General features: G+C 35.6%; 1 protein-coding gene across 3 annotated transcripts in view; it reads right to left on the minus strand.

Moving 5' to 3' along the window:
- LOC122527354 (transcription factor cwo) overlaps nt 1-17,192 on the minus strand; it is a 55,220-nt gene that overhangs the window by 17,766 nt on the left and 20,262 nt on the right. For 2 of the 3 annotated variants that reach the window (XM_043651458.1, XM_043651457.1), the window contains exon 2: nt 3,423-3,552. The exons of the other annotated variant lie outside the window; for it this stretch is intronic. In XM_043651458.1, the coding sequence (XP_043507393.1) occupies nt 3,423-3,552 (130 nt within the window). The remainder of the gene's footprint in view (nt 1-3,422; nt 3,553-17,192) is intronic. 3 annotated transcript variants of the gene reach the window in all.

The raw sequence follows: 17,192 nt of genomic DNA on the forward strand, positions 1-17,192 counted from the left end.
TGGTACACGACTCGCTAATAACCGATGTTATTACACGTAAATACCGCGGGACTTATGTAAAAGCGGCAAGAACGGCCGAGAGACGGGCACGTTCCTTCAAATGTGAGCGCACGTTCCTTCAACTGCACTTCGAACAACATGCCTAACATGAAAAATAATTCAATATGATCAAAGCAAGAAATAAATGTAAAAATACACCGCTCACAAAAATTAGGGGATATTTCAAAATGAATGCGAGGCGATAAAAAAGAGAAGCGTTTGATTTTTCTTTACTAAACCAGAACATTAAAAAAGGCGAACAACAAGTCAGGGAAAGCTGTTCGAAAGATGTTCTTGTCTAATAAAAAAAAAAAAAAAAAAAAAAAGAAAATCAAATGCTTCCTTTTTTCTCATCGCTTCGTATTCATTTTGAAATATCATTTCCCCCAATTTTTTGTGAGCAGTGTATATATTATAATTTAACGCGTGTCCGACTCGACGAAACCTTCCACTCGCGGCTTACCACGCGCTGTTTCGCACATCCGCTTTTTTTCCCTGCTTCGCGGTTCGATCGAGCCCTCAATTTGATTAACGCCGACGCCGGCGCGGCTAGAGCGGGGGGAAAAAATTCGCGGACGGATTTCTTCGAAGCGAGCAACACGTGAATCGGAGTCGCTCGTGCGTGGATCTCGGGCTGCAAACGACGCAAGTGCACGCAACGGCAATTGTGCAAGCCGTGTCGAAACATCCGCGCCACTCTAATGCTCTAATGCTCGCGAAGCCGAGCCCCTCTGCCAAAACTGGCGTTGGTTCCACGCGCGTTTTTTGACGCCAGACGCGACGCGACGCGACGCGACGCCACAGATTCGAACGTGCTCGTTGCACGTGATCCGGTGCAACTGCAGAATGAACAGGATATCGTTCCACGAGCGTGTCGCATGCCCGTCGCGTGTAAATATTAATTCAGAACGAGCGTGCCAGCGGATGCTCTTCGACCACCCGTTTTACGCCTTATCAAACCACTTTTATCAAGATAACAGTCCGCGTCGCTTCGCATTCACCACGTACAACGATCGTGGTTGCCACGTCACGCCATCAGGTTTGACCAAGCACGCTTTTTTTTGTTCCCCTTTCCTTTTTTTTCCCTGTTTTTTTTTCTCCTTTCTACGCGAAGTGGAACACGCGCGATCGCGAGGCTTCCTTCGACTAATACCCGTACAACGATCGAATTTAAACGGCGCGACAACTTGCTTCGACTTTGCTTCGAATTAACTCGATTCCTCTTTGTTCGTGCCCGTCGCACGCGTAGACGGTGTATATACCGCGAATGTAAATGTTGCACACGAACTTGGACGAGAACGGATCCGACGAGGCTGTCGCCGTGTCAAAGTTCGCCGCACGCGTCGCTTCTCGTCGGAGGAATCGCCGAGAACGTCACTGATGAATATAACTGCGAATGGCTAAATCTAACAACAATCGTCGACACGCGTACAATAGATCTATTTCTAGTCTGACAGATTTATAAAATATAAAGTCTATTATCTAGTTAATAGATCTATGGTCTTAAGATAGCCTTGCGTCAGTAACGAGTTGTAGAAGGAACAAAGTATCGATGCTGAAGACATATAACTTTATGGTAAACAATAATTTCAGCCTTCGTCTGTATATTTTACAAAAAAAGAATGAATCACATTTACATCTCTAAAAAGCGCACTGTTTCTACGAAAATTTCTAAAAGTTGCAAATTTTAAAATTATAAGAATTATAAATTGGTTATTTCGACCAATCATGATACATAGGCTCCAGTGTTAATATCGTTAAACCAGCTTCGAAAGTTACGTGACGCACGATCGTTCGTAAAAGAACGTCACGAAGGAAATTCTTACAGGCGAGATGACGCACGTAAATGCATCGTCTGGCGAGCGTATTTAATGGAAACTCTCGAGCGGAGAATCCGTTACACCTGGCGAAGCTCGTAAAGCCGAGATACACTGCCAAACAACGCGACGATGCCAACGATCCGAGTAATTCGTCAACGACTTTAACAGGTGCATTCCTCGAGGCACGATGGAGACCACGTTTTCTGGCACGTTTTCCGTTGCTCGTTTAATACAACAGACTCATAATCAGAAACCACGAGAGTGAATGAATAGTCGACCAAACCAAACGAACGACGAATCTGTCGAAAGTCGAATGATTGGGTTCAAAGCGAACGTTGGATTTAGGTTAGGTTTCGAGTTCTTCTCATTCTGATGCGCTGAGATGGACCATTGCAGAGGTTTTTAACTGGTGAAAATTTGGCAAACAAGAATCTGTTTCTCTTCCAACAGGAGCGGGGTGTCTATGAAGATTTTCTTCCACGAAAAAAAAGTTTTAGATTTAGGTTAATATAAGTTCGACGGTACAAATTGGGTTTAGGTTAGGTTTAGATTTTGTGAGTTCGACCAGAATATCTTTAGATTAAGTTTAGGCTAGGTTTAGGTCAGATCTTGTAAATTCAATCAGGATAAAGTTAGATATTTGGTTTAGGTTAGGTTTAAGTTAAATTTTGTAAGTTCAATGAGGATAAAGTTAGATATTAGGTTTGTTTAGATTTAGGTTAAGTTTTGATGGTTAGGTTAGATTTAGGTTAAGTTTTGGTTTCGTAAATTTGACGAGAATACCTTTAGATTAGGTTTAGGCTGGATTTAGGTCAGATCTTGTAAATTTGATCAGGATAAAGTTAGACATTAGATTTAGGTTAAGTTTAAGTTAAATTCTGTAAGTTCAATCAGGATAAAGTTAAATATTTGGTTTAGGTTAGGTTTGGGTTAGGTTTGGGTTAGGTTTAAGTTAAATTTTGTAAGTTCAATCAAGATAAAGTTAGATATTAGGTTTAGATTTAGGTTTCGTAAGTTTGAGGAGAATACCTTTAGATTAGGTTTAGGCTAGATTTAGGTCAGATCTTGTAAATTCGATCAGAATAAAGTTAGATATTAGGTTCAGGTTAGATTTAAGTTAGCAAGTTCAATCAGAACAAAGTTAGATATTAGATTTAGGTTAGATTTAGGTTTCGTAAGTTTGAAGAGAATACCTTTAGATTAGATTTAGGTCAGATCTTGTAAATTCGATCAGAATAAAGTTAGGTATTAGATTTAGGTTAGGTTTAAGTTTTGTGAGTTCGACCAGGATACGTGTACGCGTCACGGCGAGTCCAATTTCGCCCACTTCCAATATCGTAATCGTCGTTTTCGAGAAACGTGACCGTCGTCGTTGGTGTCGAGACCAGCTGTTGCATCACCGCCCGATTCGAAAACGCGGAAAACCTTTCTCTACGCTGGCCTAAATACCGGTTCCTCGAGCGACGCATCTCGCTCGGTGGCCTTCTGGTTCTTCACACGTGAATCGCGTGAATGAACAAGTTTCGTACAGACTTTATGGGGCGGTCTATTTTTGAAACTCACCCTGGACACCTTCTTCTTGGTGTAAACCTCGTCATCCTCGGAGGCTGTCGCGAAATTCAAGTTCCCCTCGCAATATCCAGCGCCTATTCCCATCCTGTATATTTCGTCCTTGCAAGATCTACCATCCAGACTGCGAACAAAAAATTACATTCATTTATATCGACGTACAATTAATTTTTTAATCGTCTCGCAACGATCGGCGAACGCTCGTTCTCCTCGAGGAAATTTCCTACAATTTATCACAAAGATCAATTAATTCACTAAGGATTCCTCCGCTTATTGCGTTTGAAAACCAAAGTGCCAGTAAAGTGATCGAAATGACTGATTTATAACTTGTAATTTTATATATTTATACATTTGCAGCGTATTTTTAGAGACTTGAACGGTTTTTAATGAATTATACAGTGTGTCTCGTACAATTGAGTGACAAAGGAAGAATGAAAACGAATTTCCTTGTTTGAGGTAGCAAGTATATTTAATTCAGTTTGTTGCTTTCTTTTTTGTATTCTACATGCAAATGCCCAATAAAATATTATTATTATATATAATAAAATATTATATATAACAATAATATATTATTAATAAAATTTCACTGTGTGTGCACAGTTTCGCTCATAGCTGTATCCAAGAAATTTTCAATCTTCTTTCAATTTTCTCGGAAACGGAATCTCCGATGAAAAAGCTTTATTCTTTTTCTTTTCAACTCATTTTCTCACGTAGAATCATCTCCATATCATAATTCTTTTTCCTGCGCCTTGCATTTGAATTTCTCTGCTATAAATTTTATACTTTCAGCGTTAATACTGGCAAACTTTTACCAATTTTATTTTTCACTGGCCGGGTGAAACAGTTTCAAACATTCAATCACTGAGAATTTCGTAACCCGACAGCCACGCAGTAAAGAATCGTAAATTCCGGTCGCGGCTGCACCGTGACGCACAGCGTTCCGACGAAAAGAAATTTCCCGCGACAGTTCCGTGAACAATAGCAGCGACCGGCGAAAAGGATGTCGTGTTCGAATAACTCTCGTCGCTTTCACATTCGCGCGAGTTTTAACAGCCGACCGAAGTGTTCGTAAAACTCTCGCCTGTCCACGAGAAGCGGAGAACAAAAAGTCGAGCAACAAATCTGATTCTCTGAATTATAATTTATCGGTGAATTATGCCGAGGAAGCACAGAATTTTCTCCGAATCAACGTGATTTATTATCCCGAGGCAATTTAAGGGAAACACCAAAGAACGTTTTAATAAGAAACAAAACTCTCGACAGTTTCGTTCTTCTATATTGCGTTTCGTAATATATAGACTGACACAGAGACGTGACAGAACGGCAGAACGCTGATATCGGTAAACGCGAAGCAGGAAGTAACGTTACGTCGCTTCAGAGTGGAAACACTTTCCTTAAAACTTGAAGAAACAGCTCGAACGGACTCGGCTAATGAGAACGAGTCCGCGAACTCGAAAAGGCATTTCAACCAGCGAGGCAAGGAACTTTCGAGTCGTTCCACGATCAAAATTCGCTTCTGACGAATAGAGATTTACACCGAGGCGATTAAAAACTCTTAGAAACCCTGGATTTGATCAAGTTGAGTAAGATCAAAAGTAACCAGGGACGTTTTGACCAATACGATTCTGAATCTGACGTACTTTCGAGTCGTTCCACGATTAAAATTTGCTTCTGGCGAATAGAGATTTACACCGAGGCGATTAAAAACTCTTAAAAATTCTCGATTTGGTCAAGTTAAGTAAGCTCAAAAGTAACCAGAAACGTTTCGACTAATACGACTCTGAATCTGACGTACTTTCGAGTCGTTCCACGATTAAAATTCGCTTCTGACGAATAGAGATTTACACCGAGGCGATTAAAAACTCTTAAAAATTCTCGATTTGGTCAAGTTAAGTAAGCTCAAAAGTAACCAGAAACGTTTCGACTAATACGACTCTGAATCTGACGTACTTTCGAGTCGTTCCACGATTAAAATTCGCTTCTAGAGAATAGAGATTTACACGGAGGCGATTAAAACTCCTTAAAAATCGATTTGATCAAGTTGAATAACCTCAAAAGTAACCAGAGACGTTTCGACTAATACGACTCTGAATCTGACGTACTTTCGAGTCGTTCCACGATCAAAATTCGCTTCTGACGAATGGAGATTTACACCGAGGCGATTAAAAACTCTTAAAAACACTCGAGCAAGTTGAATAAGCTACCAAAAGTAACCAGAGACGTTTCGACACGACTCTGAATTTCAGCCTCATTTCGAATCGACACTGGGCATTTCTCGTTTCGATTCGCGACAAGAAGGTTCCGAAACCCCGAGGGATCAACGAAAGATCGACGGATATCTCGAGACGGAAACGATCGTGACAGCCGCGGACGCGGGGACGTTTTACGTAACGACGTTTCCGAGCGAGCGTTTCAGTCAATAACCCGACACGTCCGCGCGTCCACGTCCTCTGCCCCGTTATAGATTTTCCGCCGTAAATAGAGTGGACGGAAAAAAGCACGAGGAATCCCCGCGGCATTATTGATAACAGAGAATCGCCGCGGCAATGTCGGCATATATACCGCATAAAAGTTGCACACGATCACCGTCAAAGGTTCACCCAGCAGCTGACCGCAGCTGTGTGCACGCTACGACCACAGCCTTTAACGATAGCCCTCGTTTTCCCATCCGCATGAATATTGACGAACAGCTTAAAGGTTCTCAGATATCTGCGATTCGTCGCGTTCGAGGAGACGATGCAACGATGCAACGAGGCCTGAAGGCAGTCGGAAGCTTTTCCAATTGTAGGGCACGACGCATAGAGGTTCTCAAGCGAATTGACTCTGGCCAACTCATGAACATGGGGGTAGGTACCAAGGGGCCAGGTTAATCTCTTAACTGTAATGATGCCGCGCTTTTAGCACTGGAACTATGGACGACTAAAGCGTATAATATTCGCAGCAAAGTGCAAGGAAGAAGAAAAATATCGTTGATGATACGATAAGGAACGCAAGTTTCTGTTAATATTAAATTCTATTTTATTAAACGTCATTGGAGTAGCTAAAAATATGCTACTGTATGTAGATAAAATTTCCATGGGAAATTATGGAAATTATATGAAAATATAATATTTCTAGCAAAGAAATTAAAGTGCAAGGTACAAGAAAAAGTTAATAATACAATAAAGGGCGCTTCTAAAGTTTTTATTGATTTTATTAAAAATCACTCGAGTATCTAAAAATATGCTACTGTATGTATATAAAATTTCCATGGGAAATTATGGAAATTATATGAAAATATAATATTTCTAGCGAAGAAATTAAAGTGCAAGGTACAAGAAAAAGTTAATAATACAATAAAGGGCACTTCTAAAGTTTTTATTGATTTTATTAAAAATCACTCGAGTATCTAAAAATATGCTACTGTATGTATATAAGGTTTCCATGGAAAATTATGGAAATTATACCAAAATATAATATTTCTAGCGAAGAAATTAAAGTGCAAGGTATAAGAAAAAGTTAGTAGTACTATAAACACCTCGGAGGAGGAATTTAATTGTTTGTCCTTCTTAAAAGCGCGAACTTTTAGAAACCGTTTATCACTTTCGTAAAGTAACGTTTCGAAAATGCAACACAAAAGCATTCGTCTGCGCGCGAGAGCAAATAAATTGGTTATTTAACCAGCGAATTATCGCGACAAAACGAGTTTCTCCTTTTGCCTTTTTTTTTTGTTCTATCTGTCGAAAGTCTACAATTATCATGGTTTAATATCGAGTTTAATATTTAGCCGGAAGTGAGACCATTTTCTTGCGACTAATAATATTTTCTCCCGCGAAAATGCACGATAAGCAGATGGATTAGAAATCGAGGTGGAACTCGTTCTTCGAAAATACGATCGTTTAAAACGATCGAAGCGAAAGCGACAGAATTTCCCCGACGAGGCGACACGTGCCGCGTTTTTCTCAGCTCGAGCCAAACACCGCGTCGATCACGTAACACTCTTGTTACGAACACTCGGGGGATTCTCGCGATCAAGGAGAAAGAAAAACGACCGGATCTTCTCCTTTTTCTTCGCCGCGAGAAGATCACGAGAGATCTCGCGTCAACGCAGAATCCCGGATTTGCTTTAACGATTCTGTTTACTCGGTGATTCCGAGAGAACTCGATTAAATTTATTCGCGGACTTGCTAGGTTCAATTGTACGGGGTGCGTGAAAAATCCGCAAAACTTCCTGTTAAAATAAATTCCAAAATTTTGGTTATTATTTTATCTATGAATTTATGAACGCTATTCTGGCGCTCAACATTTGAAAACGTAACGAAGAAAATTACGTTCGAACTGAAATTTAATTTAAAATTGGCAAAATTAGATTTTTTCCTATATTTTGATGCTCTGTTAAAAAAAAAAAAAATACGTAATTATTTTTCTATTTATTTGCGAACGCTCTGGCGACCAACATTTGAAAGAAATAATTTTTAAAACGTAATGAAAAGAATCAAGTTTGAACTGAAATTTAATTTAAAATTGGTAAAATTAGATTTTTTCTTATATTTTGAAGTTTTATTAAAATAAAAATCCGTACTTTTTTAAATTATTTTTCTATTCATTTGCGAACGCTCCGGCGATCAACATTTGAAAGAAATAATTTTTAAAACGGAAATTTAATGAAAAGAATCATGTTTGAGCTGGAATTTAATTTAAAATTAGTAAAATTAGTTTTTTTCTTGTATTTCGATGTTTCGTTAAGAAAAGAAATAAACGAGAAGAAACTTTTGGCCCACCCAATGGAAGTTCTTTGAAAAAATGAAGATTCCAAAGTATTAACTTCCAAAGGTGTTTTTTAACGATCGTTAAGATCACGTAGGAAAAAGAAAATTTCGAGTCGCCGTTGTCTTAGCGATTCAAAAAAATAACAAAAAAGCTCTGTGCATCAATTGATTTTCAAAATTGCCCAATAAGTTTACGCACGTGTATGACCGATCGTTTAATTTGACGTGTCACTTTTACGGTTTCACAACAACCGCAATAAACGCGATAAATTATGCTCCGAGAGAACTGCATTTTACGTTCATCAATAATCATGATATTATTATTAGACAAGCACACGCGACTGATACTCGATGAATGAGAAAGTGTCTCCGTATCAATCATAATAAACGCGTATTTACGATACCATTGAGACTAGCGTTAGTAAAAAAAAAGAAACACAATAATTCATCGAAATTGACGCCTGCTGATCATAAGCTGTTTTTCCGAATGAAACAGTTATGAAACGACGACTTTACCAACTTCACTATTTCATCGCTCTGATAATTTTCAACTATAATACATGTATATATGTGCAAAAACTTAGCCTCTTTAGGAAGAAGCAACAAATAAACGAAGCACGGATTCTTCCCAGTACGAGACTGCAACACCGCTCTAACTGTAAATATTCACGTTCTTTTTCTTTTTTCTCGCGCGTGCGAGTCTGCCATTAACATAAACATTTCTATTTATAGCGCGTCAATCCCGGCTACGTGACATAATTCGTTGTTATGCTGCGGCCAATTACGCAATTCGATTCGTCACGGCGGGACACGATCAGCCGTTCGTGTCGTTCTTCCACCACGGTTTTCCGGGATTACTGCGGGAGTAAAAGTAACACAAAGGATGACACGCGTTCGCGGCTAGCGTAATTACGTCGGCAAATTGCGATTGGCCAACAACAACAAATTCCAGATACGCAGAGGATGACAATAAATACCGATCACCAACGATCGCGCGGCAGCGAATATCTCCCGTTTTGTTTCTGTTCGTCGGACGACTGTCTGAGTTTAAAATTAACCCTTTGCCCCCTTTGGAAAATTTTTTTTATACCATCTGTATAGTAATTTATTTAGGACAAATTATTTATTTAAAATTATTACAGATTATTTAAAATTGTTATAAATTATTTAGCAATTTACTATCTATATGGTATAATAGTTATAAATTATTTAGTAATTTACTATCTATATAGTAATTTATTTAGGAGTAATTAGTAATTTATTTTATGGTAATTTATTTCATAGTAATTTATTTAGGAGATAGTTTAGATCACCTGAAATAAAATGATACTTGTATTGGTATAACCATCCTGTTGGGCATGAAATTTTGTTGATACTGTAAACACGTGATGTGAGGTTTAAGACTTAACCCTTTGCCCCTGACGAACTATTTTCGTACCATCTGCCAGTAATTTATGAAACCTTCAGTTCAAATAAAATGATACAGCATGGAAATTAATCATCCAAATGGTATTTAACACGAAATTTTGTTGACTATATGCTCTTAATATGTAATTCTAATATATAATTTAAAGCAAATATCAACGTGCATTACAAATTTCCTAAAACAATAGTACATAGTATATAAGAGTCGATGACACATACGATACTTTCAGTCTCCGAAAAAAAAAAAAGAAAAAAAGAAAAAATAATCTCTGTCACTTTGTAAACTTCAACTGTAAGAAAAGCAACGAGAAGCCTAGGTTTATGCGAATTATTTCGAATGGGTGTCAATTGACTCGCGCGACTGCCTCTGTCCTTGGAAATTTCTTCTTTCTGAAATTCTTTTATTCTTCCTACGTCGTTGTTACAGCTTCCATTCTAGCCCTGTTCAGATATTATACTGTTACATTATTATATCGTACAACGCCAAACGTATATCTATATTCGTTATAATTATATTATGTCGTAAAAAAATATTTTATTGTTAAACAATAATATTTAGTAATTAATAATATATAATTATAATTTAAATAATTTGTCAAATGATAATATTTAATAATTAATAATATATAATGATAATCTAAAAAATTTGTCAAATAATAATATTCAATAATTAATAATACATGATAATTTAAATAATTTCTCAGATAATAATATTTAATAATAATAATAATGTTATATTGTGAAAAAATATTTTATTGTTAAATAATAATATTTAATAATTAATAATATATAATGATAATTTAAATGATTTGTGAAATGATAATATTTAATAATTAATAATATATAATGATAATTTAAATAATTTGTCAGATAATAATATTTAATAATTAATAACATATAATGATAATCTAAATAATTTGTCAAATAATAATATTCAATAATTAATAATGTATGATAATTTAAAAAATTTGTCAGATAATAATATTCAATATTTGATAATAATGTTAATTAATGTTGTTTAATTTAATAATAATGTTTGTTAAATAATAATATTTAATAATTAACAATGGTAATAATAATTTAATAAAAACAATATTTTATAAATGATAATTTAAATTGTTAATTATTTGTTTTATCACTTAAATTATTAATCATTTATTTTATAAATAATAATTTAATAAAAATAATATTATAAAAAAAAAAAAGGAAGTCCGAGCTGTTAGCTCGTATATATGTACACAGGTACGATGTCCCCTCGGAAAGGAGAGTCGACTGTAAAGGGTTAAAATTAGGTGCGCGTGACGGAATTACAGCTGGAATTGTTCGTTGCTCCCGCGGCCAATTACAGAGGGGTTCACCAAGCATTTGCCAAGGAAAGAGTTAGTGAACCGCGAGGATATTCCGTTCCCACAAGATTTACAAGGCCGTGAAATCCTACGATTTCAAAAGTCTCGAGTAGAAAATTTCTTATTTTTCTCGCGACATTGGTTCGTTAATTCCCTTGCAATTAGGTGGTTCATTTCTCAATCAGTTCGTGGTTCATTTCTCGAGTGATCGGTTCATCTGAAGCTTAATTAACTACGGTGAAGAGCATAATTGTATACCGATAACAATGGGAAATTGCGAATAATTTGAACTTTGATGCGACTTTGTTGACAATTTTAAATTGTTGAGAATTTTTCATTGTGATACAGTTACGCTCTTCACCGATCTCTCTCTATAGAGTCAGCGATTCAATAAAGTTTGCGATAAAAATTCCAATTAAAATTAAGAAATTACGCATCGTGCTTCGCTCGTTCGTTGAGCTATCTTGAAAAAAAGATAGGCATAATGGTTTAACCTCACGGCTAATCACGTCGCGCACAATTCGCGTAATGAAAGGCACATTATCGTCGAGTAATTATCGTACAACCACGTACCATCGTCGATGTAATATCTAGCAACGCTTTAACCGCTGATTATACTACTTTTGCACTTTGACATTTACTGTCAATTGACCAACAATCCATTTACGTGGACACGCTGAAATCTATAATGCCGCTGGTGCGGCACGTGACGAGAGATGTTGACCATCGACGAACATCGAGAATTCGAATCATTGTCGACGAGTGTGACTTGGAACTCGCGAATCCGAAACTTCGTGATTGGAATGACTGTAAAAAGGTCAGATACCTAATCGATCAAACTCAGTCTGGTGCAGTTTTTAAATCAGTAAAACTAAAAAGTCCAATTCCGTTTCCCTAATTTCTTCCAGAAATTATCGGTTAACAAGTTTTCATGACATGATATATTTTCACTGTACCACTGTATATTATTATAATTATCTGTGCACGGTATATTTAGATGCATACACAGATCGATGATTAAATAAAGAAATGAAATAATATGGAAGCATATGGGAATTACATACGAGCAAGCTGAACTTTCTGGCAAAGCCGATTGCGTATTTTTGGACCGGCAAAACAACGACGAAACAACGTCCTTAGCTCGATCGATAAGCACAAGCAGCGGTTCGTTACACGATATTTTTCTCTCCGCGCGCTCCGCTTCTAAATGATGTAACACGCAAGTAAATTATCTGAAACAATTTTCTGCATCGTTTCTTGCACGAGCATAATCACGTTGAACGTGTTATAGGCGAGAGAACCTCGTGTATCTGCACGTGGTTGACATTTTCCGGCATGTGACTCCGAGAGCCCTCCCTCTTTCTTCTTCTTCGCTTCATGCACCGCTTGCACACGGTGCGACGATGCACACCTGTGCACGTATCGTCTTCGACTTTACACACTCGTAAATTGCCACGTATAAAAAAAAGAAAAACAACTAACAGTAACACCACGTGTCGTTAATGTTCGCGACTCGTTGATTCCGAAACAAATGTGAGAAAGAATGCGGAAGAAAAGTCCTGGAATTTGCAAATTCTCTCAATTTTCTCAGTCTTAGAGACAAATTGTCAAATTTGTAAATTGGCGTTAGTAGGTGGAAATTTTGGAACTTTAATTCGGAAACTACTACTTAAATCTACTCACTGGGGCGCAGAAATTTTGAAAAATACCAAATTTCCAAGTTCGTTGAATGTTTGCCAAAACTTTTACAAAAATTCTCAAATTTGTAAATTTGTGTAATTAGGGATTCTAGTTAGTTAATTTCCTTAAAAAGTGAGAATTTTGGAACTTTAATTCGGAAACTCTTAAATCTACTCACTGGGGCGCGGAAATTTTGAAAAATACCAAATTTTCAAGTTCGTTGAATATTTTCCAAAACCTTTAAAAATTCTCAAATTTGTAAATTTGCGTAACTAGAGATTCTAGTTATTTAATTTAATTAAGTTAAAAAGTTGGAATTTCGGAAAGTTTAATTCGGAAACTCTTAAATCTACTCACTGAGGCGCAGAAATTTTGAAAAATACCAAATTTCCAAGTTCGTTGAATATTTGCCAAAACTTTTAAAAATTCTCAAATTTGTAAATTTGCTTAATTAGAGATTCCAATTATTCAATTTAATTAATTTAAAAGTGGGAATTTCGGAATTTTAATTTGGAAATTTTACTCACCGAGGCGCAGAAATTTTGGGAAATATCAAATTCCTAAATTTGCAGAACGTTTGCCTAGTTTTCAAAATTTATCTCGCGACGCAATGTCTGATTAACACTAATTTGCAAACGAAGAGAGATAGTTGAGAATTTAAAAAAAATTCTCAGATTTGTAAATTTGCGCAATAACTCGCGAATCGAGATTTTCTTAAAAAGTGGGATTTTCAAAATTTGAAAGCTCGTCATAGTCTTAAATTTCATACTTTCGTACCGAAGTGCAGAAATTTTGGAAAAACAAGTTCGTTGAGAAATTTCCAAGTTCGCCGAGTGTTTTCCAGTGTTACCATATTTATGAACGAGGTATATACCTATATCTTGTAATTGCAACCTTGCTCGTGCATTGCTATATGTATACGAGATACGGATTACACGTGTCTTTTCATTAACCTATGAATGGCGGAGGTTGCGTGAATTCTGACGCAAACAGACGTCTCACGTCTATTATTTCCCAACTTACGTTCGAGTAAGTCTTTATCAAGCTGCATAAACAACTTCATTTTTTGTTTTTGTTTTTTTTTTTTTTTTNTTTTTTTTGTTTTTCAAGTGAATCTTTTTTATCGCGGGTAGATAAAAATTTGCCTGACGCATCGTTTTATCGCCGTGAACGAAATGTAGCGTTCAACACCGGTGACAACGGTGATCCATTTAGTTGAAAATCGTTCGGAACATTTCAAACGCATTGCCAATACAATTATTAATTCTCGGAAACAAGTATCGTTTCTTTCATCATTCGCGATACATTGAGCACGAAACAGATGCTTTTTTCGTTAACAACATTGAGCTGCAAATACCTTCGGGTAATTGAAGCTAATTCAATTTCTTAAGAGCCCGACTTAAGACCTGATAACTAAGGAAGATAATTAAATCTTACGACCCCGTGGATAACGCGTGATAACATCGAGTTTCCAAACTTTGAACGTTGTAACACGATTCGATATTAATACCAAAACGTGAGTCACGGGAGCCGAAATATCGCGATCATTCTCACCGGTTCGTTTCACGTCTCTACGAAAAGTCAGGCTGAATCACTGACTCGCGCGATTAGCGAGATTAATTCCCTCAGTGCCAAAGATAATCTTGTTGATCTCCAAAATTCGCGACAACATTCACGAAAGTTAAAAATCTCAAGGAAAGTCTCGATCCTGAAGATTGAAAACAAGCAAGTATAGGGTGGGTCAAAAGTTATCTTCTCACCTGTTTTTTTTTTTTTTTTTAATGAAACATCAAAATATAAGAAGATGGTAATTCTATTAATTTCAAGAAAGTTTCGATCCTGAGAATTGAAAACGCAAGTATAGGGTGGGCCAAAAATTGTCTTCTCACATATTTTTTTTTTTTTTAATGAAACATAAAAATATAAGAAGAAACTAATTTTATTAATTTTCAGAAAATTTCGATGCTGTAGAGATCCTGAGAATCGAAAACGCAAGTATAGGGTCGGCCAAAAGTTGTATTCTCACCTATTTTTTTTTAAATAAAAATATAATCAAATGTAATCAAAATATAAGAAAAAATTAATTTTATTAATTTTAAATTAAACTCAAGTTCAAACACGAACTGAAATTATTGAATGTACTTTAATCTGTGAAACGAAGAAATTTAAAAGAATATATAATAAAAAAAAAAAATTACGGATTTATTTTAGAAGAAGACGATTTTTGAAACGTCCTCTACATTCGCTGCGCTCTACGTGCAGAAAATTGTCGTTCAGTTTCAAGACGTTCGAGCCGTGTAGTACCGAGAAACTGCAATTTGTTAATTTGTCGCCGGGTTTTCGTGGACGTGCCCGTTTCGAAACTGGCACAGGTTCGCGGGTCGCGAAATTACGCAACGATCAGCTTGGATTAACTGTCGCGACGGTTGAAAAACGCTGGTATCCGCGAATTCCGTTATCTAGGTCTCGCTCGTCGTGCGCTACACGTGCGAGCAGAGTCTCCTTTTTTTTTCTCCTTCTTCTTTTTGCTGGCATCCGGGGAATCACCTCGACTACCCGGTGGCTCGCAGGGCTGAGAGGCCGTGATTTCGTAACGAGACTTTACTCTCCATTAATAGCGGCGGCAATTACACAGATCCGCCCATCTGCGTAAGAAATATCCGCGAACACTGCACGTGGCATGCAGCGAACTGCACTCGTGACGCAACTCGTTCGTGCGCGTGAACTGCTTTCGATCGCGTCTCACTGTGTCTCGATGTAATCGGAAGAAGATCCAGAGGATCGAATATTCTACCAAAAAGAAGAAGCCTCCTCGTTTGTTTCGAAGACCAAGAAATACCTGAAGAATTGATCGTTCTGCGCGCGTTGGAATTCGCATGGAAATCTTCACCGAAATTTTATAATTTTGTAATTTATCCTTCGGCGTCCCACGTGAGTTCTATAAATAACAGAATCGCGGATCATTCGTTAGTTAGATCGTGCCGCGTTTCTGAAAGTTAGCGAGTTAGCACTTCCGTTTTCGTTTCGGTTGGCGTCCTCGCGATAACGTTGGTCCCACGATCTTTGAACGATCGTCGAAATCACGCACGACCTTAATTGCAAGCTGGATTTTAATTGGCACGGAAAGTCCAAGCGCGAAACACCGCCAACTGCACCCTCGACGATTCACACGACGTCCTTCATCGACCTTACTGCCCACCACCACCTTGCTTGGCTCTGGCCGTGCGTGCTGTCACTTTCACATACGGTTGCACCCACCAACCTCGGTTCGCTCGGTTCGTACACGTGCGTCAACCATCCAGTAAGAAGACGACCTGTTCTCGCACGCTTTACACCGCCGACCCCATTCTTTCCCATTTTCAGCATTTCGCGACTATCAACGCTGGAACTATCAATGGTGATGTGATTACGTAATTTTTAAATTTTTTAATTCAAACTTTTAATTTTGTAAATTTATTTATGTAATTTTGTAAATTTATTTATGTAATTCTGTAAATTTATTTATGTAATTTTGTGAATTTATTTATGTAATTTTGTAAATTTATTTATGTGATTTTCTAAATTAAATTAAATTCTAAATAAAATTTATTTATCTAATTTTGTAAATTAATTCACGTAATTTTGTAAATTTATTTTTGTAATTTTATAAATTTATTTTCGTAATTTTATAAATTTATTTATGTAATTTTGTGAATTTATTTATGTAATTTTGTGAATTTATTTATGTAATTTTGTGAATTTATTTATGTAATTTTGTAAATTTATTTTTGTAATTTTGTAAATTTATTTATATAATTTTCTAAATTTATTTATGTAATTTTCTAAATTAAATTAAATTCTAAATAAAATTTATTTATCCAATTTTGTAAATTTATTTACGTAATTTTATAAATTTATTTTTGTAATTTTATAAATTTATTTTCGTAATTTTATAAATTTATTTATGTAATTTTGTGAATTTATTTATGTAATTTTGTGAATTTATTTATGTAATTTTGTGAATTTATTTATGTAATTTTGTAAATTTATTTTTGTAATTTTGTAAATTTATTTATATAATTTTCTAAATTTATTTATGTAATTTTCTAAATTAAATTAAATTCTAAATAAAATTTATTTATCCAATTTTGTAAATTTATTTACGTAATTTCGTAAATTTATTTTTGTAATTTTATTTATGTAATTTTATAAATTTATTTTTGTAATTTTCTAAATTAAATTAAATTCTAAATAAAATTTATTTATCTAATTTTACAAATTTATTTATGTAATTTTGTAAATTTATTTTTGTAATTTTCTAAATTTATTTATGTAATTTTGTGAATTTATTTATGTAATTTTGTAAATTTATTTATGTAATTTTCTATATTTATTTATGTAATTTTATAAATTTATTTTTGTAATCTTCTAAATTTATTCATGTAATTTATGTAATTTTTATTAATATAACATTTTTGTAAATCTGAAACAGTGTATTCTTGTTAATATCCCAATTTAATTTTTTTTTTCCGTCAATACTTAATTTTTGTAGATACAAAACAGTCTATCTGTTTAGAAATTTCAGT

This window comes from Frieseomelitta varia, unplaced genomic scaffold, assembly GCF_011392965.1.
Source record: "Frieseomelitta varia isolate USP_RPSP 00005682 unplaced genomic scaffold, Fvar_1.2 scaffold_215, whole genome shotgun sequence".
In the NCBI taxonomy this organism is placed as follows: Eukaryota; Metazoa; Arthropoda; class Insecta; order Hymenoptera; family Apidae; genus Frieseomelitta; species Frieseomelitta varia.